Source organism: Lactuca serriola, chromosome 4, assembly GCF_051521515.1.
Source record: "Lactuca serriola cultivar US96UC23 chromosome 4, Lser_US96UC23_V15, whole genome shotgun sequence".
Lineage (NCBI taxonomy): Eukaryota > Viridiplantae > Streptophyta > Magnoliopsida > Asterales > Asteraceae > Lactuca > Lactuca serriola.
In genome coordinates this window covers 293,247,482-293,271,301 of record NC_136411.1, presented here as the reverse complement: position 1 = coordinate 293,271,301, position 23,820 = coordinate 293,247,482, and the positions used below count along the sequence as shown (strand labels likewise).

The 23,820-nt window shown below is 40.4% G+C and overlaps 1 protein-coding gene across 1 annotated transcript; it reads right to left on the bottom strand.

Moving 5' to 3' along the window:
- Positions 1-21,066: 21,066 nt before the first annotated feature.
- Positions 21,067-23,308, bottom strand: LOC145097164 (large ribosomal subunit protein uL4). The gene is made up of 2 exons (XM_079034680.1): positions 22,139-23,308; positions 21,067-21,360 (listed from the first exon to the last, which is right to left on the bottom strand). Exons 1-2 carry the CDS (start codon positions 23,234-23,236, stop codon positions 21,247-21,249), a joined length of 1,212 nt encoding a protein of 403 aa, XP_078890806.1. The 5' UTR covers positions 23,237-23,308; the 3' UTR covers positions 21,067-21,246.
- Positions 23,309-23,820: the final 512 nt, after the last annotated feature.

Sequence of the window (23,820 nt, the reverse complement as noted above, 5' to 3'; positions counted from 1 at the left end):
TTCAGGATTCGGGTCAGGATCGGGCTCGGGGGCAGGATCTGAGCATGAGGATGATGGGTTACGCGAGTTCATCGCGTCCGAGATCACGAGGGGTATCCTTGATGCGACGCCAGTTATCTTCGGGTCGATCAAGGAGGGGATCATTGAGCTGATGGAGGATCGCCTCAGGGCATTCCAGAGTGACATGGCGACCAGCCAGTCAGGACCACGCACACTGACCTTTAAGGACTTCAGAGGGAGTGGTGCGCCAGATTTCCACGGGGCGAAGGACCCCATTGCTTCCAGACGATGGATTGCGGACATTGAGTCTGCACAACTGACCAGCTTCTGCCTAGAGGGGTCGAAGGTACGATTTGCAGCAGGGTGTTTGAGGGACCGGGCTAGGGACTGGTGGGAGTCGGTTGGTGACTCTCTGGGAGCCTCGGCTGTTGAGGCTATGACATGGTCGGATTTTGTGACCCGGTTCAAAGCAAAGTTTGCGCCAGCTGTAGAGCTTCAGCAGCTGGCCAGGGAATTCTTGGATATGAGACAGACTATGGAGACTGTGGTGGAGATCACCGCCAAGTTCCGGGAGAGGGCTTTGTTGATGCCCCAGTATGCGGGTGATGAGGACATGAAGAGGAACCGCTACCATGACATGCTACGAGCTGACATCCAGGAGCATGTCAGTTTTTCAGCTTGCCCTACCCTAGATTCCATGATTGCCAGGGCTAGGAAGAGGGAGATTGATCTGGAGCACATTCGGAAGAGGAAGGCATAGGAGGGGCAGACGACGGGGGCTTCAGGGAAGAAGCACAAGGGATCCAATGGTTGGCCAAAAGGCCAGTCAGGGCGGGACCGATGTGGGAAATGCGGTCGGTCACATGAGGGAGCTAGTCGCACTGGGCCGGTTTCAGGCTGCTATATGTGCGGCAAGGTTGGGCATTTTGGCAGGGATTGTACTGCCCCTACTCTGGCAATTCAGATGTCAGACCTGATTTGCTTTCATTGCAATCAAAAGGGCCATAAAAAGGCCAATTGCCCTAGATTGGCAGCAGCAACGACGCTGGCAGTGGCGCTGACTCTAGCGACAGGACGGGTTGTGGATGGCCGGAAGGTCAAGTTGGAGGTTCCAGTGGTTCGAAGCCGAGCATTTCAGCTGACAGCCGAGGAGGCACGTGCTGCACCAGATGTGGTGACAGGTATGATTTCTTATCCTTATGCTTTTATAGTATGTCGCTGTGATTTTGATATATCATGTGCCTTGTTTAGCATCGTTCCATGTGAACAGAATTCCAGTTCAGGTGTTGTTTGATTCGGGTGCCACCCGATCATTTGTCTCTCTTGCTCTTAGCAAGAAGTTTCCGGAGTCTTCGGGCATGTTGGATTGCCCTCTAGAGGTCAAGATAGCGGACGACCGGTCGGTACGAGCATCGGAGGTCTATCGGGACTGTGTTTTGAGGTTGTTCGAGGAGCGTTACCTGGTAGACCTGGTTCCTATTCCGTTGAGGGGGAACAAGGTGATTATAGGTATGGATTGGTTGAGACCTAATGGGGCAGTGATAGATTGCGCGCATCAACTGGTTCAGATCAGAACCCCAAGTGGGGGAGAGTTGGTAGTTTAGGGCGAGAGGCCACAGCAAGGACCAGCGGTATGTTCAGCAGCGAGAGCTAGGCGTTACCTTCAGCAGGGTTGCACAGGATATGTCACCTATGTTATGGACACCCGGGAGGCGGGTAAGGCGACGGTGGGCGATGTGCCCATGGTGCGTGAGTTTATGGAGGTATTCCCCGAGGAGTTCCCTGGGATACCTCTAGAGAGGCAGGTGGAATTCAGGATCGACCTAGTCCCCGGTGCGGCTCTAATAGCCAAGGAACCGTATCGGCTGGCTCCTCCTGAGATGCAGGAGTTGTCTATACAGCTGCAGGAGTTGTTACACAAAGGAGTCATTAGACCGATTAGTTCTCCCTGGGGAGCCCCGATTCTGTTTGTGAAGAAGAAGGGCGGGTCGCATCGGATGTGTATACATTATCAGGAGCTGAACAAGGTAACGGTGAAGAACCATTACCCACTCCCGAGGATTGATGACCTCTTTGACCAACTTCAGGGAGCATCTTGGTTTTCCAAGATTGATCTACGTTCAAGATACCATCAGATGAGGGTCAGAGAGGAGGATGTGCAGAAGACCGCGTTTCGGACGCGCTATGGCCACTACGAGTTTATAGTGATGCCCTTCGGGCTCACCAATGCTCCTGCCGCATTCATGGACCTCATGAATCGCGTGTGTAGACCGATGTTAGACCGGTCTGTGATAGTATTTATTGATGACATCTTGGTTTACTCCAAGACGCAGGAGGAGCACGAGGAGCTTCTACGGGAGGTTTTGGAGACTCTGAGGAGGGAGAACTTGTATGCTAAGTTCTCCAAGTGTGAGTTCTAGTTGCGCGAGGTGTAGTTCCTTGGGCACCTCATCAACCAGGATGGGAATTCAATGGACCCGGCCAAAGTGAAGGTCGTGATGAGATGGGATGTTCCGAAGCCTCCATCTGAGATTCGGAGTTTCCTAGGATTAGCCGGCTACTATCGGAGATTCATCCAGGATTTCTCCAAGATAGCCGTACCCCTGACTAGGCTAACAAGGAAAGTCGTGGTCTTTCTTTGGGGGCCTGAGCAGCCAGCCGCATTCGAGACTCTGAGACAGAGATTGTGTGAGGCGCCAATCTTAGCCCTACCAGAGGGCATGGAGGATTTTTTTCGTATATTGCGATGCGTCCATCTCAGGTTTGGGCGCATTTCTGATGCAGAGAGGGCATGTCATCGCCTACGTGTCGAGGCAACTGAAGCCTCACGAGACGAATTACCCAACACATGATTTGGAGCTGGGGGCTATTATGTTCGCCCTCAAGATTTGGTGTCATTACCTCTATGGGGTTCGTTGTACTATCTACACGGACCACAAGAGTTTGAGGTACCTTATTGATCAACCGAATCCGAAAATGAGGCAGCGTCGGTGGATGGACGTGGTAAAGGACTACGATTGCGAGATCCTTTACCACCCGGGGAAGACCAATGTTGTGGCTGACGCGCTTAGCCGCAAGGCAGCACCGATCAAGGATATCTGTATGAGGATGATGGTGGTGACTCCGCTGATGGAGCAGATTCGGGAGGCCCAGCAGGAGGCCATGAAGGAGGAACATCGGAAGAGCAAGCAGATTGTGGGTCAGGTTTCCTCCTTTGACTATGAAAGCTGGGGTTGTTGACTCTGCACCGTACGGTGTGGGTCCCGTATCATGGGAGTGTGCGCCAGGTATTGATGGAGGAGGCGCACAAATCTTAATTCTCCATTCATCTCGGGGCGACAAAGATGTATAGGGATCTTCGTCTGGACTACGGGTGGCCCTGCATGAAACGGGATGTGGCATGGTACGTAGAGCGGGGTTTGACCTGCAAGAAGGTCAAGGACGAGCATCAAAGACCTCACGGCAAGATGCAGCCGTTGGATATTCCGCTGTGGAAATAGGAAGACATCACGATGGATTTGATCACAAAGCTTCCCAGGTCTGCGTGGGGAGTGGATTCGATCTGGGTCATCGTCGATCGATTGACCAAGAGCACCCATTTTATCCCGATTCATGAGAGTATTTCGGCCGAAAATTTGGCTGACATTTATATCAGGGAGGTGGTGGCGCGACACGAGGTGCCAGTATCGGTGATTTCAGACAGAGACGTTCGGTTTACTTCCAGGTTCTGGAAGAAGTTCCATGACGAGCTGGGAACTCGTCTGCATTTAACACCGCTTTTCACCCGCAAACAGATGGGTAGAGTGAGCGGACCATCCGGACTTTGTAGGATATGTTGCGGGCGTGTGTCTTAGACTTCGGAGGTAGTTGGGATACTTACCTTCCTTTGGCTAAGTTCTCGTACAACAACAACAATCATGCGAGTATTGACCGTCCTCCCTTCAAGATGTTATACGGGAGGAAGTGCAGGACCCTGATATGTTGGGGTGAGGTTGGTCAGAGGGTTATGGGGAGTACTGAAGTGGTACTCAAGACTACGGAGAGGATCCAGCAGGTCCGGAGCAGGCTTCAGACTGCTCAGAGTCGGCAGAAAAGTTATGCCGACAAGCGCCGATCGGACTTGGAATTCCAGGTCGGGGATATGGTTCTCCTGAAGGTGTCACCTTGGAAGGGTGTCATCCGATTCAGGAAGCGGGGCAAGCTGGGCCCCAGGTATATCGGACCTTTCAGGGCTATAGCCCGGGTGGGCAAGGTTGCGTATACGCTGGATCTGCTAGCCGAACTCAGTCAGATTCATAGCACTTTTCACATCTCCCAGTTACGAAAATGTTTGGTGGACAAATCAGAGGTGGTACCCTTGGAGGATATTCAGGTTGACGACAATCTGAACTACATCGAGAGACCGGTGGCAATTCTTGACAGGAAGTCAAAGGATCTGCGGAACAAGAGGGTGGATCTGGTAAAGGTTCAGTGGCAGCATCGAAAGGGCTCGGAATGGACCTGGGAGTCGTAGGACAAGATGAGGGAGCATTACCCAGAGCTTTTTCAGGATCAAGCGGCAGACTTCGAGGACGAAGTCTAAAATAAGTGGGGAGATTTGTAATACCTGGTATGTTTTCTTCAGTATATGTATTTTTCTCTGGGACTCGACGAGTTGGAGGATCAACTCGTCGAGTAGGGACGTGGCTGCGGACATTTTAAGTGACCGACTTGACGAGTTGGGAGACTGACTCGGCGAGTAGGTGCTGGATAAGTGAAACCCTAAATCTGAGGGTTTGCACCCTATATAAACAACTTAACTCAGCCTCCCTTATCCCTAACACTCTCTTGAAAGCTTTATATCAAACCCTAGCTATTTGGGTGTGAGTTAACGCCATTTTTGGTGTTCTTGTGTGGATTGTAAAGCTTGGAATGAAGAAAGGAGCTTGGAAATCGAGTTGGGGCTTGCAGATCCGGAGATCTTACTTCATTTCCAGCAACTTCAAGGTATAATTCCCCTGTCTTGACTCATCTATGTGTTTATTCATATTTAACTTAGGATCTCTATGGATTTCTAAGTCATTTTTCAGATTTGGAAGTGTTGAGTGGGTTTTGACTTCAGATCTGGGCCTTAAGAGGGGTCTCATGGCATAAAGGTGCCAACTTTACGGCCATGAGAGCCCCATGTGCATTGTAGGACACTTTATATGGATTTTTGAGCTAAAAACCCCCATGCATGTGCATCAAGTTTGGAACTTTACGTATAAAATGGACATTAGGAGGCCAGATCTATGGTTTTGGTGTGTTAGACCTCATTTAAATCGACTGTATGGAATTAGTCAAGGTTGGACTCGGCGATTTGTTCGTGGCACTCGACGAGTCGGTGACCATTGTGCACTAAACCCTTTCTGTGAATGGGTAAGTGTTAGGAAAGAAGTCCCTTGTGGGTTTAGACGCGAAAAGGTACCTGGAAGCCATGGGACTCGGCGAGTGGTATGAGCACACTTGACGAGTCCATAGTAATCTTCCAATCTTTGAAGATGGACTTGACAAGTTCTTACGTTGGAGATGAACTCAACGAGTTCAAGAAGGAACTCGACGAGTCGGATGAAGATGGTCCCGATGTTATGATTGAAGGAGAACCCGTCGAGTTTTTGCTAGACTCGACGAGTGGAGTCGAGGTTTTGTGTGGGATTAGAGAAGCATGGACTCGACGAGTTGGTAGGCCAACTCGGCGAGTCAGGTCAAATGAATGTTGACTTTGATTGAACTTGGACTGACCCTGTTTAGGGTTGTATGTGATGTGTGTTGACTTGCAGGTTGTCGTGTAGGGATCGAGGAGTCGTAGGGAGTCGACTTGTGCGCCGAGGATAGTTCAGACACTGCACAACATTGAGGTGAGTTACCTTCCAGTAGGGGTGGGTCTAAGGCCACAATGTCAGCCCACCAAAAAGGGGTATTTAGAAGATAATGGTCTTTGTGATATTTATCTTGGTCTGGTTATGTGATGGTTATGAGGTTTATCTGGATGGTATGTTATGTGTATGGTAGGGATTAGTTTCCCTGACAGTGGTCCTTAGGACCCAAGGGTAGGTCAGTACCCGGATATGCTTGACTGTAAGCTTATATCTGTTGATTGTGTTCTAGTGGTAGGGGTGAAATAGTCCCCAGTTACCGGTTGAAAGATACCGATGTTGATTACCGGTTGAAAGATAGCGATGGTGGTTACCCGTTGAAAGATACCGATGAAGGTTACCAGTTGAAAGATACCGATGAAGGTTACTGGTTGAAAGATACCGACGATATTGTATGGTATGTGGTATGATGGGGGAACTGACTAAGCTTTGTGCTTACAGTTTTGGTTTTGGTTTCATGTACCTCTTCATCGAAGGAAGAAAGAGTCGGCGGTGTAGCAGCGCATCACACACACGCACGCATGTTTCTGCAAGAAGTTTTTGGGACTGTACTCTGATTTTCAATATTTATGATGTTATGGTTTGAAATACAACATTATTATTTTGTAATGGAATGTTTTATTGAAAATGTTTTGGTAAAATGTTTATTAAATGTGTTAATTCAAAAATGAAATTTTTGGCCTTGAAAATTTGGTCGTTACAGTCGGCACCCCAGAATGGTCGTACGGGTAGGTCGGCACCCCAAAATGGTCGTACCGGGTAGGTCGGGCACCCCAGAATTGCCCGGCAGTATGTATGCTATGTGATTGTATGGTATGTGGTACAATGGGGGAACTCACTAAGCTTCGTGCTTACAGTTTACAGTTTTGGTTTCAGGTACCTCTTCAGCGAAGGGGAAAGAAGTGGCGCGGTAGCAGCACATCATACACACACTCTTTGTTTTCCGCACTATGAGTTATTCTGGGATTTGTACTATGACATTATTATGTTTTTACGATTCGGTTTTCAGATACAAGACATGTTTTTATTAAATGATATGATCGGATGATATTTTGTTACAAATGTTTTGCAAATCACTTAATCAAAAATGAAATTTTTGGACGTGAAAATTGGGTCGTTACAAGTTGGTATCAGAATTCGGACACACCTTCGGGGGTGTCTGGACTCAAACCAAGGGATTAAAAGATTTTTACAAGGAAAATGACTTTCTAAAAGCTAAGATAAAAGAGTTTTGAGAAGGAACAAGTGTGTGATGTGCGCAACCGGCCGAGCTCAAGTAAGTATTACCCATAGTACCCATACTAGTTATCTTATGTTTATCAGTTTCAGTAGAACAGCATGCTAGAATAGGACTAAGGATCTAGGAATGATGCCTTAAGTGCCTGCTTTATGTGCTTCAGCTTATGAGAATTTCATGCTAGTATTGAGTAGACAGTAGTAGGATAGCTTGTTTAGGTTATGCTTGGTAGTATGAGCTCAGCATTATATGCTAGTTTAGCTTCTCATTATGAGAACAGATTTGCTTGAGTAGTTTTCCTGCGTCCGAATGTCGCTTACTTTGTGTTTTGTGGGACTCTGAGTGATAGGAGTTAGCCATTAGGTGAATACGTCACGTCACATGTGATCAGGGTTGAATAATCTCAGAGTGCTGGATTTAGCCCTATTGCGCAGCTCTTGTCTGAGTCTAACCGTTGTAGGGACGAGTCTGTTACTCGAAGGATTATCTAAGCCTCATCACATGTGATGGTATTAAGGTAATGGCTAATTGGCATTACAAGGAGGCCTTCAGCAGCTGAGGACCGGTTTGGGGTGGAGTTAGATATTTTCCCTAGGGTAAGCCTAAAATGAGAATAGCAGAGAATCAGCAGTGGTAAAGGGGACTTGGTGGAGTCAAGGCAGTCCTTGGGGAAGATACGAATAGATGTGGAAGGTAGTATGGGCCCGTACTACTGAAAGAAAATGATCCGTACCTAAATTGAGGAAGGCTGAGACAAGACCAGGGAACTTGTAGTGGATGTGATCCCTCGAGATGTATCGGTATCACTAGCGGTTGGTATTATGTTTTGTAGAATGGTGGTACTACGGCAGAGGCCAATAGTTGGCAGTTCATGAGAGGGATCGGATTCAGGTTCAGGTTTCGAGCCAGTAGATGAGAGGCTACGCGAGTTCATCACGTCAGAGATCACCAGAGGCATCCTTGAGTCGACCCCCATCATCTTTGGGTCGATCAAGGAAGGGATAGTCGAGCTGATGGAGGATCGCCTCAGGGCGTTCAGGAGTGACATGGCGTCTGGCCAGTCAGGATCCCGCACACTGTCCTTTAAGGAATTCAGGGAGTGGTGCACCAGATTTCCACGGGGCGAAGGACCCCATTGCTGCCAGACGATGGATTGCGGACATTGAGTATGCGCAGCTGACCAGCTTCTGCCCCGAGGGGTCGAAGGTATGATTTGCAGCAGGGTATTTGAGGGACCGGGATAGGGATTGGTGGGAGTCGGTTGGTGACTCTCTAGGAGCCTCGGCTGTTGAGGCTATGACATGGTCAGATTTTGTGACCCGGCTCCGAGCAGAGTTTGCGCCAGCTGTAGAGCTTCAGCATCTAGCCAGGGAGTTTTTGGACATGAGACAGACTACAGAGACTGTGGCGGAGATCACCGCCAAGTTCCAGGAGAGGGCATTGTTGGTGCCCCAGTATGTAGGAGATGAGGATATGAGGAGGACCCGCTGCCACGACATGCTACGGGCCGACATTCGGGAGCATGTTAGTTTTTCAGCGTGCCCTACCCTGGATTCCATGATTTCCATGGCAAGGGAGAGGGAGATTGATCTAGAGCATGTCAGAAAAAGAAAGATAGAGGAGGGTCAGACGATTGGGGATTCGGGGAAGAAGCCCAAGGAATCAGACGGTAAGGCGAAAGGCCAGCCAGAACCGGGCCGCTGCAGGAAATGCGGCAAGCCACATGAGGGGGCGTGTAGATTGGGATCGTCAGGATACTACAAGTGCGGCAAGATGGGGCATTTCAGCAGGGATTGTACTGCCCCTGCACCATTTATTCAGACGTCTGAGTTGCTATGTTTCCACTGCAACCAGAGGGGCCACAAGAAGGCTAGCTGCCCCCAGTTGACAGCAGCATCAGCGCCAGTGAAGGCGCCAGCTCTAGCAACCCTGCGGATCACTAATGGCCGACAGGGCAAGGCAGAGGCTCCAATGGTGAGGAGTCGGGCATTCCAGTTGACTACCGAGGAGGCACGCACTGCACCCGATGTGGTGACGAGTATGATTTCTTATCTTTATGCTTTATGATGCGCTACTGTGATTTTGATATGTTATGTATGTGCTCTGTTTAGGATCGTTCCATGTGAACGGTATCCCAGTTCAGGTACTATTTAATTTGGGGGCTACCCGATTATTTGTCTCTCTTGCGCTTAGCAAGAAGTTTCCTAAGTCTTTAGGCATGTTGGATTGCCCTTTACAGGTAGAGATTGCAGATGACCGATCGGTGCAAGCATCGACGGTATTCCGAGACTGTGTGCTGAGATTATTCAAGGAGCGTTATCTGGTGGACCTGGTTCCTATTCCGTTGAGAGGGAACAAGGTGATTATAGGCATGGATTGGTTGAGCCACAATGGGGCAGTAATAGATTGCGCACAGCAGCTGATTTGGATCATGACCCCAAGGGGGGGAGAGTTGGTAGTTCAGGGCGAGAGGCCACAGCAAGGACCAGCGGTATGTTCAGCAGCGAGAGCTAGATGTTACCTTCAGCAAGGTTGCACAGGATATGTCGCCTATGTTATGGACACCCGAGAGGCGGGTAAGGCGACGGTGGGCGATGTGCCCGTGGTGCGTGAGTTAATGGAGGTATTCCCCGAGGAGTTCCTTGGGATACCTCCAGAGAGGCAGGTGGAATTCAGGATCGACCTAGTCCCCGGTGCGGCTCCGATAGCCAAGGCACCGTATCGGTTGGCTCCTCCTGAGATGCAGGAGTTGTCTACATAGCTACAAGAGCTGTTAGACAATGGATTCATTAGACCAAGTAGCTCTCCCTGGGGAGCCCCGATTCTGTTTGTGAGAAAGAAGGACGGGTCGCATCGGATGTGTATAGATTACCGAGAACTGAACAAGGTAACGGTGAAGAACCGTTACCCACTCTCGAGGATTGATGACCTCTTTGACCAGCTACAGGAAGCATCTTGGTTCTCCAAGATTGATCTACGTTCAAGATACCATCAGATGAGGGTCAGAGAGGAGGATGTGCAGAAGATCATGTTTCGGACGCGCTATGGCCACTACGAGTTTATAGTGATTCCCTTCGGGCTCACCAATGCTCCTGCCGCATTCATGGACCTCATGATCCGCGTGTGTAGACCGATGTTAGACCAGTCTGTGATAGTATTTATTGATGACATCTTGGTTTACTCCAAGACGCAGGAGGAGCACGAGGAGCATCTACGAAAGGTTCTGGAGACTCTGAGGAGGGAGAACTTGTATGCTAAGTTCTCCAAGTGTGAGTTCTAGTTGCGCGAGGTGCAGTTCCTTGGGCACCTCATCAACCAGGATGGGAATTCAGTGGACCCGGCCAAAGTGAAGGCCGTGATGAGATGGGAAGTTCCGAAGCCTCCATCTGAGATTCGGAGTTTCCTAGGATTAGCCGGCTACTATCGGAGATTCATCCAGGATTTCTCCAAGATAGTCGTACCTCTAACCAGGCTAACAAGGAAGGTCGTGGTCTTTCGTCGGGGGCCTGAGCAGCAGGCCGTGTTCGAGACACTGAGACAGATATTGTGCGAGGCACCAATCTTAGCCCTACCAGAGGGCATGGAGGATTTTGTTGTGTACTGCGATGCGTCCATCTCAGGTTTGGGTGCAGTATTGATGCAGAGAGGGCATGTCATCGCCTACGCGTCGAGGCAGCTGAAGCCTCACGAGGCGAACTACTCGACGCATGATTTGGAGTTGGGGGCTGTTGTATTCGCCCTCAAAATTTGGTGTCATTACCTCTATGGGGTTTGTTGTACCATCTACACGAACCATAAGAGTTTGAGGTACCTCATGGATCAGCCGAATCTAAACATGAGGCATCGTCGGTGGATGGACGTGGTAAAGGATTACGATTGCGAGATCCTTTATCACCCGGGTAAGGCCAATGTGGTGGCCGACGCGCTTAGCCGCAAGGCAGCGCCGATCAGGGATATCTGTCTGAGGATGATAGTGGTGACTCCGCTGTTGGAGCGGATTCGGGAGGCCCAGCAGGAGGCCATGAAGGAGGAACATCGGAAGAGCAAGCAGATCATGGGGCAGGTTTCCTCCTTCGACTATGACAGCCGAGGATTACTGACACTACACCGTAGGGTGTGGGTGCCATACCACGGGGGTGTGCGCCAGGTTCTGATGGAGGAGGCGCACAAATCTCGGTTCTCCATTCATCCCGGGGCGACGAAGATGTATAGGGATCTTCGTCTGGACTATTGGTGGCCCATCATGAAGTGGGATGTGGCATGGTTCGTGGAGCGGTGCTTGACCTGTAGGAAGGTCAAGGCTGAGCATCAGAGACCTCATGGCAAGATGCAACTATTGGATATTCCATTGTGGAAATGGGAAGACATCACGATGGATTTTATCACCAAGCTTCCCAGGACCGCACGGGGAGTGGATTCGATCTGGGTCATCGTCGATCGATTGACCAAGAGCGCCCATTTTATCCCGATTCAGGAGAGCATCTCGGCTGAGAAGTTGGCCAACGTCTATATCCGGGAGGTGGTGGCGCGGCATGGTGTGCCAGTTTCTATGATTTCAGATAGGGATGTGTGGTTCACTTCCAGGTTTTGGAGGAAGTTTCATGATGAGATGGGTACTCGTCTGCATATACATATGTGGTCAAAGGCTGAAAATTAAGAGGTACAAGGCCATAATGCTATTTGTACAACGAGTTAATGCATTACAAAATCTTTTGGTCAATGAAAAAAATCAAGATAAGAACTGATGGAAAAAGTCAAGGCGGGTGTTTGAACTGATATTCCTTACTTTCAGCCCTTTACTCGGTCAAACACGACCTATTTGATCACAATTTCATTTTTTTACTTATGTTTGACTGAGCCTCGCATGTATTTGACCAAACCTCACCTATTTGTTTCCTTTCTCTCCTTATCTTGACCTATTCTTTCTCTTTCATCCGCCCAACAGTAGTTTAAAACAATGAACATAATTGAATGGCTATTTGAAACACCACCATCGCACAACTCAATCTAGATTTTATTCAAAATTTGAATTTGAGTTAAGCTCTCTTCAACAATCTATTTAGAAACCCTAGCACCCATTTCAATTTCCATTGGCTTGCCTCATTTTCTTTCTCTCTCCTGTCATCCAAGTTTTCTCTCTAAATTTAGGGCAAGGTAAAGAGCAACTACCAATTTTACGTCCTAGAGCTTTCATCGGTAAGTTGATGTCCCTTCTCCGCTTCTCTTCATGTATCTGTGTGAGTTTCTTTTTCTCAGTTTGAGTTGTGGGTCTATTACTACTTATAAATTATGGTCGATGATGTTATTTCCACCTACAGAACCGCCACAAAGACCTCCATATCTGGTGTTTTTGGGATTTTTGAAGACTACCGTCGACCATCACCGATCCATTTCTACGGAAGAACAACAACGACCGCCAGTCGCCGCCATCGTCACTATTAAACTCTTCCAGCCATCAGTTCTAGGTAAGAACAAAAAAATCTCACCCTTTCTCCTTTCCTACTCTTATTTCTTAACTTAAAATTTTTGTTTGGTTACTCAACCTGAAATTGATCGTCTTTTGTTGTCATTACGTCCGAACAACCACCCTCATCTCCAGTAATGAACCCCCTACCAGGATCCTAAATTGGACTTGGAGCCTTGAATTTGGAGGAGGTATATCGATGCATATATAAGTTAACAGAGGGCGAGGATACATGAGAGAAATAATAAATTGTTACCGTCTGCATCATTAATCAATTGTTCATGATTCAGATGCTCCTCTCCAATCCGCTGAAGTTTTCAAGCAACGGTAAAAGAAAACCTTCTTGTAGCTGCGTTTTCACCAATATAAATTAAAATTGCTTCTCCATTCTTAATGTTCCTATACTGTGACTCTGTTTACCTAAAATTGTAAAAGTATCAAGTAATTTTTATGATATCTGGAGTGTAGAGACAACGTGGATGGAAGATTAAATAACCCTAAATCTACTTTTGGAAACTTCTGTGACGGGCGGTCTTTGTCTCTTTGTGATTTTTTCATCAGGTAAGAACGAATATACACTAATATATATATATATATATATATATATATATATATATATATATATATATTATTTAATAGCTTATTGTTGATAAACTGAAAAAAGCATAATTTGTGTACTGTCATATTGGTTTTGATTCTTTTATGGTCTTTATTATTTAGTGTTTACATGTTACTATGGTTGTTTAAGTTTTCCGTTCTATTACTAAATCAGATTGGTCATTTTGGTTGTTGATTGCACAAATTCCACATCATAAATCTTTCTTTGCTAGGTACTTGGTGCTTCTAAGTACAGGTAAAAATTCTCTTATTTTCTTCTTTTTTGAGATAACAACTTTATTTTTGGTTTTTGGTTCTTGCAAAATGTTACTTTAACTTCTTTGAAGATTGATGGTGTGATTTTGTTCATGAAATGTCGTTATTCCTGCAGATGAGGAACTTTTTCTTACTTTCACCATTTACCAAATGTAGCTTAATCACATTGTCTTTTTTATTTAGCTCATTTTTTTGTTGTTTGTATATTAACTTCGCTTTTTTATGATTTTTCAGCCAGGACATGGTTAGAGGTCGGACTACAGGCTACATGTTATAAACTTAAATGTTTGAACAAAAAGGTTTGAAATCTATCTTATGTATCTGAATATTTTTTTCACTCTAATGTTCATTTTTTTTTTATAATATTTTGTAGGAAAACATGCAAATTGCAAAAAAAAAAAAAAAAAAAAAAAAAAAAAAAAAAAAAAAAAAAAATTAGAAATTATGCAGAAAATATCATTCTACTATTAGAAGATGGGATTTTTGCATATTTTCCAAAAAAAATACCAAAAGAGTTTTTGAAAATATGCAGATAATAACATCATACTTTTAGAAAATTGGATTTTTTAATTATTTTTCAGGAAAAAAAAAAGAAGTTTACAAAAAAAAACATAGAAACTATTTATAAAATAACATTATACTTTTGGAAAATTGGATTTTCTGTATATTTTCTAGAAAAAATATAAGCTAACGAAAAAACTTTTTGAAAACATGTAGAAAATAGCATGGTATTTTCAGAAAATCGAATTTTTAGCAGTTTTTCAAAAATAAAAATTACGAAAACAACTTTTGACAATAACATTTGACTTCAAAAAATCGGATTTTCTGCATATTTTCCTTACCAAAGTAAAATTGGCAAGAAAATATCATTGTAATTTAACAACAGATTTTCTGTTTGTTTTCTAAGTATTTACACCCCCCCCCCCCCACCCCCCCACCCCCAAAAAAAAAAAAAAAAAAAAAAAAAAACTTAACAATGAACTCTAGAAAATAAGTAGAAAATAACATTGTTGATAGGATTTTTGTTGGTGCTATGATTGTTTTTATTAAGTTGTGTTATTATTGTTTTGAGCATCAGAATGCATAATATCAAATAAGAGTTACTTTTAGAGTAACTATCTTTCAAAATGAGTCGTGTGAAAGATTTGGATTTCACCGATCTTTATTGATGGTGAATGGAATTCAATTTTGTTATTTTATTACCAAAAGAACAAAATACCATCTTTTTATATATTGAAAAAATAGAAGGGCAAAATTACCAAAAATAACCCTTTATATGTTGCTAAATTGGAAGTAGCTTGCTATTACGATATAAAATTAATTTATTTTGATACAATCTGTTACAAAATTTCAATTTGAATTCCAGTAAACTAACACAACTATGTGGTGCAGTCTTATGCAACTCATGTATATATTATGAAAGAGGTTAAGCTTGCTATCGGGGATAAATACTTCATATACTTTGAACATATTGTTATTAATAATTGAAATTTTCTAAAGTTTGGGAAAATGACTTCCAACCAAATGAATCACAAAATTGGATCCACTTTTTAACACCACTTTGGATGATGACAACAACACCAATGTTTTGACTGCATTTATGAGCGCCATTCTTAAGCCTATTGAAAGTGAGTTTTGGAATAAACTAGAATGCAAGCACCCCTCTGTAGAAAACTCCACCCAAGTTAAGCACTTTTAATGAATGTACATTGCTATTATTGTATCTTGCATTTATCCTATTTATCAATTGATTGGTATTTAAGTATTCTAGCATTCAAATTTTATTTCACAACATTGTATTAATTTCAATTTATTTTATCTTATTTATGTATTTTACTTTGTAAACACATGGGCAAAAGACATTGGATGTTGATTTAAGAAACATCTATAAGCACATTGGGTAGAAGATGTTGGATGTTGATTTAACAAACAATGTGGTATGGGATATGCCATTGTACATTATTAGCTTGGAGAACGAAAAATCACAAATGGTTTTACTTCTTATTAATTATCGTTGCAAGTCTGTCATATTTGAAGTCAAATGTTTCGGCTTCTAAAATAGTTGTTTGGTCCTCAAATTTTTTACAAGAACCTTTTTTAACTCCTCAAAAAACTACATAAAACGCTTGATGAAATGATGATTAATATTTTTTTTCCTTTTTTAATTTTATAAAGTTTTTGTTTTTTAATTAAACTTTACTTTTTATATCACACAGAACAGTGTGTCAATCAGTCATTCTTACATTTTTTTGCATTCTATATCCTTGTATATTAGTTTTCTTAATTAGAAATGGTATGATAGATACATGATTGTATATTATGATTTTGATATTCTAATTTTATTCTTTAAGTTGAACCATGGAAGAAAAATTAATAAAAGTTAGATGTGGTTGTTGAATATATTTATTTTGGTTATACTTTTATTAATCATTTCTTTTTACGATTAACATGTTAAAAAAAATATATTTAAACCCAAGTAAAATTGATTAACAAAATCGCTATGAATTAATAAGTGCAACAAAATGAAATCAAACATACAATGTTAGTAAAAGGAAATACCGGTCCTAAAATATTAGAATTTTAAAGTATACATTAATTGTTTATTGATAATTGTTTAGATCTACTAACTATTTGTACAAAATATCTAATCGTCTCTAGAAACTGATTTTTGAAAAAAATATTTACACCCGTCACTTGGCGCGGGTAAACGGCTAGTGTGTGTGTGTGTGTGTATATATATATATATATATATATATATATATATATTGATGTTAATTTATTCATGATTTTAGTTTGAAATTTTATGTTATGAATGCATATGGTGATGGAAGTGTCAAAACATGTCCTCGTAATGAGATGAATGAGATATTATTAGGATGATACCTCCCATTGCGAAGTAGTTGTCGGGGGTATAGACTCCCAAACGGTCACAATGGAATTTGCTCTATCGTAGTTAGTAAAGAGATAGTTGTAAACCGACGAGAGGTATGAACTCCCCATATATGATACAAGCTAGTAGTTAACCAGCGAGGGGTATAGACTCCGTATACATACAGGTAATCAGGAAAGTTTATGATATCGAATGTTTCATGTTTTGTTAAAGTAATTATGAGGTTATGAAAGTACGTTTCATACTTATGAAGTTTCGTAAGGTTATAATATTGAATGCTTGCAAAAAGTTAAAGTTCTTATGAAATATTTTGAAAGTATATTTAATATTTTTTAGTCTAAATCCATTTATCTCATGAGTCTTTCGACTTAAGTTTTGTTTCTAAATGTGCTATATACTCAAGTTTAGAAGCTATGGACTAGAAGGGCATTATTAGTGAATGTTTATGGAAGACTTTGCATGGTCTTTGGGTTGTATAACTCTTTCCCTTGTATTATGGTATTAGTTTCGCAACACCAATGTTTATAAACTCTGATAAATATTTGAAAGTTTTAGTAAATCATATTTTTATCATGGATTAATATCATGATAGATGTGCAACCGTGGTTTTTTAAAAGGTTTTTAAAGTACGCGTGTTACAAATAATGTTGTCATTGTTTCTATTGTTATGATTGTTTTCAAACATCAATCCCACAACAGTGAAGGGATGTTTGGTCACTTGGTTTGCATGGATTTTGGCCTTAGGTGTATGCAGTTTACATACTAGTGTTGGTGACCCCAAATTAAGTCATATTTCATAAATAATAACCTTATACAACATATTATGTTACTATACTTCCAAGTCATAAAGGTACTTGAAATAATTCCTAGTTACTTGATCATGATGTCTTGACATCAATTCATATTGTCCCACTATGTTATAAAATAGCAACCTATGTTGGATTTTTCATCTATTTCTTGATACATACATGTTTGCATTATGTCTATTTACAGCAATAACATAACATGTCTAAGTACAATTTTAGCATTAACTTTACATATAAAGCACATTTTCTTACTAATTTCTTTCAAATTGTACTATTGTCCTGTGACCTTTTTTATATTTTTTAGTCTTCACTCGTAAACTCACTTTCATATTCTCAAATATTTGTTTTCATAAGTTCTCATAGTCCTTCTATGAGGTTCATAATTATTTACACAACTTATTTATCACTTTTAACTATTTACAAAATATTATTTGGTTTTTTTAGTGGAACTGAAATTTATATTTAAGTTGACATTGTAATGCGCATAAACACCTATATAATTGAAGTATTTACAAATATATGTTTTTTTTTTAAATATAACAATAACGTTGTTGTTAAATTTGATATAATAATTTGTATACTAAATTGATATAATATACTATTATTTTGAATTATATGATAATATACACATCTATTATAACTTTATAATCTCAATCGTTTGAATTTAAATTAATAATTTAAGTATTTTATACAAATTGTTCCAAAATTGTATCTTTAAAATGATAATGGTTTACATCCAACAATATATTAAAACTAATAAATTATATATAATATGTTTTAAGTTAAAAAACATAACTTAATTACTAAAAGTAAATATATTATTTAATATTGAAATTTAGTTTATATATGATTACATTTTAGGTTTGATATTTATTTAACCTAATTAACCAAATTATAATTATTATTAGAAAGAAATTGAAAAGTCAAGTGAGTTTCAAATGAATGTGGTGAAAGAAAAAATAGATGAAAATTTTAAATGAATGGGGTGTAAGGAAAAATGCTTCATTTATAAGTATATAATGACTTGTCCAAACATAGTTCTTACATTCAATTGACATTTAAAGCATAATTTGCTATTATTTACCAATTTTATTGTTTTCATCATTTTCCAAAAACTATGATACTTCCAAACATTTCACAAACTTTAATCATTATCCTTAGAATCACAATTACATCATGGCCGAAATTTTAAGTATGTTATATTATTTTTTTTGGAACGATAAATACAAATATATACTACACTACTCCTAAATTATTTCACATATGTCCACAGTGGGACTTGAACCCTCAACCTCAAGAAAGGAGGGCAACACTGTATACCGTTGGGCTAAAAGCCCTTTGGTTAAGTATGTTATACGAACCATCTATTTTGGGGTATCTCCGGAGAATTAGAACAAATGACTAAGAAAGTATATCTTTAATGCCATGAAAATTGAAAATGATGGAATAGATTTTACTGGAGTGATCTGTCTATTATTGATGCTTAAATGCATCGGCTGTTACAAGAAGGAATCTCTATCAGTTAGAGATATGTATGGAATTGACAATCTTTCGTAATAATAAGGTATGTATACATGAGATACATATTGTTGACAAATATATTGGGATATACACATGAGATATCGTTGACTAATATGTTGTTAACGTACTCGGTTATGATATAAGATGGAAGTATCTGATATATGTTTAGAGAATGGTAGAGAAAGTATACACTTTTGAAGAAAAAGAATATATATATTCCAATGTTTTGAAGGGCTCCTCAGTGCTACTTCTTATAAGTTTAGTCAAAATTCAAACTTATGAGTTTTGCTAAACTCTAAGTATTAAAATTCTCAATCCTGTATAGCATTCCATTGACAAAGGCTATTGATTCATTCTAATTACATGAAGAAGAAAAAAAAAACGAATAAAGGATATTTTAAAAGTATATTAACTTAGGGAAATGTTGAAATTCAAAGAGTTGGATTAGTTATTTTTTTAAAATGAAAATATTGAAATCAACAAAAAGTAATATATAAGGTAAAATGATCATTTTAATCATTCAGCACAACAATTCAAATATTCCAACCAAACAGAATTTTAAAAATTCAGACCCTTTTAGAAATTCAGACTTCTTAAATATTCAGATCCTACCAAACAGCCCCTAAATGTGACTAGAGCTGGAAAAAAAAAAGTGATCGAACACAATAACTCAAAATTAACGGGTTAGGTTAAAGATTCAACATGTTTAATCAATTTAACTGAATGTGTTGGATTATGGTTGAAATTTCCAACCTGCCAACTCGTTTAAATAAATTAATTATTTATAGTTGATATTTATTTAATATGAACGTCTAATCATTTTATATTTAAAAATATTTAAAAAAAATAATAAAATAATAAAGCTTATAGAAAAACAAATCAGTTGCTCAGTTTGTTGATTCACAAAATCGAACCCTAGCTAAGACCTTCAATCCCTTGTGAGTCACTACCTTAGCACGACGATAATGTTAGCAATTATTGAGTGAACAATTTGAATATTTTGGATTGTTGGAGAACTTGTGAGATTTGATATTCAACTCCTGTTCGAATGTGTAAGCATATCTAGTAGTCATATCTCAACATACGTTTGGATCTGCCTTCAACACATGTAATAAGGTCATTGATGCTTATAAAAGTTATGTGAAGCTTTCAACAGGTGAGACTATTATTTGTGTAAGGGATTTCGTGTATGGAGTAGCTTTGTTCTAGCTTCTATTTAACTATTTTGTGTTATATATAACCATGAATTTGTTATAATTAATAAGTTACATTAATTTATTTATTTTTATAGCAAAAAAAGATTCACAATGTTCGGAGCTTTATGAAGCCATCATGACAAACAAGATAGACAATCAAGATGAAAGTTTAAAAGCCATACATTTCTAATAATATTAGAATATTTAATTTGTATTCATGGTTGTATTCTATTAAAAAAACTCCAATTATTATAGTTTCAACTTGTTTAATAAAGTGTGAGGTTTTTAGTTTATTGAATTTTTGAAATTTAATTACATCAACCCGGTTCAACCCGTTTATTAAACATGTTGGTTAGGAAAAATAAATATGTCAATCTGAAATCAACCATTTTTTAACAAGTTGAACATTGAAAAATCATTGTCCATTTAAATAAACAAGTTAAGTTGAGATATTTGATTTAGGTTGAACTTGAACATATCTTGCATGTATGGCATCACAGAGGTACACAAATGGATTAGTTGTGAAATTTGGGCTCGACCATAATAAATTAAAAACACAAACAGGTTATTGCTCTGATTTTTAAAACCAACTCTTTATTGGTTAACCGTTTATGAAGGGGTCACAAACGTCCATTCAATCTATAGGCCCAAAAGCAAGACCCAATCAAAGTTTGGTCGACCCAAGCCAAGTGAAAGGCCTAGCCCATATGCACAACCTAAGAGTTTTCATGTTAAGCCCAACAAGCTTTTGCCTGGGCTATCCTCGGACCTAAAAGCCCGACCCTTTTTCTATTTTTTTCTCGTTTAAGTGCCATAATAGTTTATAAGGCAACACACTTAGCAGTGAGTTTCACATTGATTCACATATTTGTCACAAGGAAAATGAGAAGGTATCGGGTACAAGGACAACAATAATAGAGCTCTTCAATTGACTACAGTAGCGTAATGTCTTTGTGCACCTCTTATTAGTTAAAGCTTATCAACTTAAAGTTTATTTTTTTTCAATAAAATAAAATCTAAGGTTTAGCCAAGGCAATCCTAACAAAAGCACGCATATAGTAGCGTAATGGCTCTTATTAGTTAAAAAAATGCTTCGTTCATAAAAAAATGTCTTACAAATTTTGAATGAAAATGCTTTCGATTATACCAGTTAAAAAGATCTTGTTTAAATGCAGCATTTAGGAGTAAACCAAACATAAATATAACATAGATTAAGATTAAAGTTCCAACCATAACCATAACTCCATCACACAACAAAACTTGTTGCAAAATTAAACCCATAAAAATCCAATCTTATCAAAAAAACAACACAAAACAAATGTTCTTTATAAACTCTTATCTTAAAAACCTAACACATATGAAGGATTACTGTGAAACTCCAAGCCACTTGGTGAAAACATCAAACTCAGCATAGTCACTGTCTGAAATCATTGTCTTGTACCATGATTTGCTAGCTGCCTTGATTTTGGCAGTTTCCTCCTGTTTAAAATCAACTCACAAAATTATTACAAAATACAACAAATAGCAAATCAACGGCTTCTTATTCTGGTATCAAATAGTCTCAATCAGACCCAATATCAACTAACCTCTCATGCTTTCAACTTTTTTTATTAAATCATTACACTTCCTAGCATCATACTTTCATTTTACTTTGAAAAAACTACCCAATTATAGCAATAAAAATTGTTATGTATTATATAACAGTTTCTATAAGCGTCAATAAAAGTATTTTTTATTAAATGAGCAACAAAGTTTCAAAGATAAAAGTTTGGAAGAACACCAAGTTAAGGAGAACATTCATGGAAAATCACAAAAAGGGTCAATAAAAGTAGAGCTAGATAATGTACACATTGTCACTACAAAAGGCCCAACCTTCTTTCATTTTAGAAACTAAGTGACAGGAGTAGACATGAATCTTTGCAGATTACTAAAAATCTATTAAATCAGACATTAGTTTGACCACTTTCAGAATTAAGTTGCTATATTGTCTATGTCAACTATAAACTATCAGGATCATCTAAAATGTTTTAACATTGAATCATTCAATAAAAACATTTGCTCTTTAATGGGTGAAATGCCAATTGGACTAAGAAGGTATTTCAACTACTATGAGATAAATTGATCAAGGAAATTGGTTAGTATATCTTGCACCATGGTTAATAGACAATAGAACATCCAAAACAAGCAAAGATAAGCACATATTTAATGAAGTGTATAAACATTCAATTAAACCAAATTGGGAATGAAAAATATATACCTTGGAAATGGGTTGCCTCTTGGCATCAAGCTTTTCCTTCTTAGCCTTCTTCCTCTGTTCCTCAGCAAGCACAGCCATCCTCTTGGCAGTCTTGGCGTAGGGGTTCAACCTCAGCATAGTATTCAAGTTCTTCAATGGGTTCTTCTTCATTGGAGCCCTCTTTACCTCCTTCTTGATTGGCTTAACCACAGACTGGACCTCATCAGAATTGATGATCCGAGCTAAGTCGGCATTCTCCATTTTTGCCCTCGGCAAAACATAACCCCTCTTCTTCTCACTAGTCTTATCAAATGATCCGTAGATGGAATCCAACTTTTCAAAAGCAGATTTAGTCCAGATGATGAACCTTCCTAGATGTCCACCAGGAGCAAGCTTCAACAAATTCAACCTCTCAACATTCGCGATTTCGACACCAGGAATGTTCCTAAAAGCCTTCACGAGCTTGGCACCTTCAGTGCCGTACACAATCAATGGTCCCTTACGAGAAATGTACCTGCGGTTCCTCATTTTTCCCTTTCCGGGACGAATACCAACTGAATCCTTAGCTTTCTCCGCATCAGCATAAGCACCGATCTGCTTCAAAACCTTGATAGCGTTCTGAGTCTTCTCAACGCCCTCTGCAGAGTCGCTAACAACCAAAGGAAGCTCAGGCACCGACTCAATACGGTGACCACGAGCCATCACGAGCGACGGCACAGCAGAAGCAGCGATGGCTGAAACCACAGCGTACCTCTTCTGGTTGACATTGATCTTCCTGTGCCAGCGGCGCCAGATCCTGGTCGGTGCGAACATGCGTCCACCACGACACATGTTACCGAAAGCTCCTTGTCCGGCACGGTGAGTTCCGCCACCAGGAACACGAGGAATACGGGATACTGCACGTCCAGTACCCCATGACTCGGCGGAGGTCTGGTGGCCGGCCTTTCGGGAAACGGCGTAGGGTTGACGGGAGTTTTTGGAGATATTGGAGTGAACGAAATTGACGATATCGGGCCGGATAGAAGCCTTCATGACTTGGGGAAGAGGAATCCCAGCACTGTCGGTGGCCATGTCGGACTCCAAGGATTGAACGGTGACGAGGGGACGAGCGGCGGCCATTTCTGCGAGATCGGAGTGCAGAGAGGAATGGGGAGGCTAGGGTTTTGGGCAAGGAGAAATAGGTTTTTGAGTGGAAGTAAATATAGATGCTATGAAGAGCAGGGCCGAAAGAAAATGGGTTTGTTGCATTTGGGTTTTTAGATATGGGCTTAAACCTCATGTAGTTGAGTGAAGTTCCTATATCAATTATCAAGACATTATTTTATTCTACATAAAGATAAAGATAATCATCGTAAATGAAACAAGTATATATAGTTTAAAATAGCTATTTAAAACACTTCGACAAAATAGTTTCAAATTATTTAATTGGATAGATTGTAAAAAACGTATCAAAACATTAAAAGTATATCACGTAAGGAAAAAAAAACAAATATAATCGGATATCCAAAATCTTAAATCATCTAGACTTGACATTTGGAAGTTTTGGGAAATTTCAACTCTGCGAGAGGAGAGAAGAATGTCTTAAATCTATCATCCCTATATTGTTGGCACTTGGCATTTGGGAGTTTTTGGGGGTTTCAACTATGTTAGAGGACGGAAGAACGTCTTAAATCCGTCTTTCATCCTTATATTGTTGTTGTTTT

Excerpts from the sequence above, each read along its gene's own strand:
- LOC145097164 (XM_079034680.1), bottom strand. The coding sequence starts at position 23,236 with ATGGCCGCCGCTCGTCCCCTCGTCACCGTTCAATCCTTGGAGTCCGAC. Across the intron at positions 21,361-22,138 it reads AGAGGCAACCCATTTCCAAG|GAGGAAACTGCCAAAATCAA; the intron begins GTATATATTTTT and ends GATTTTAAACAG.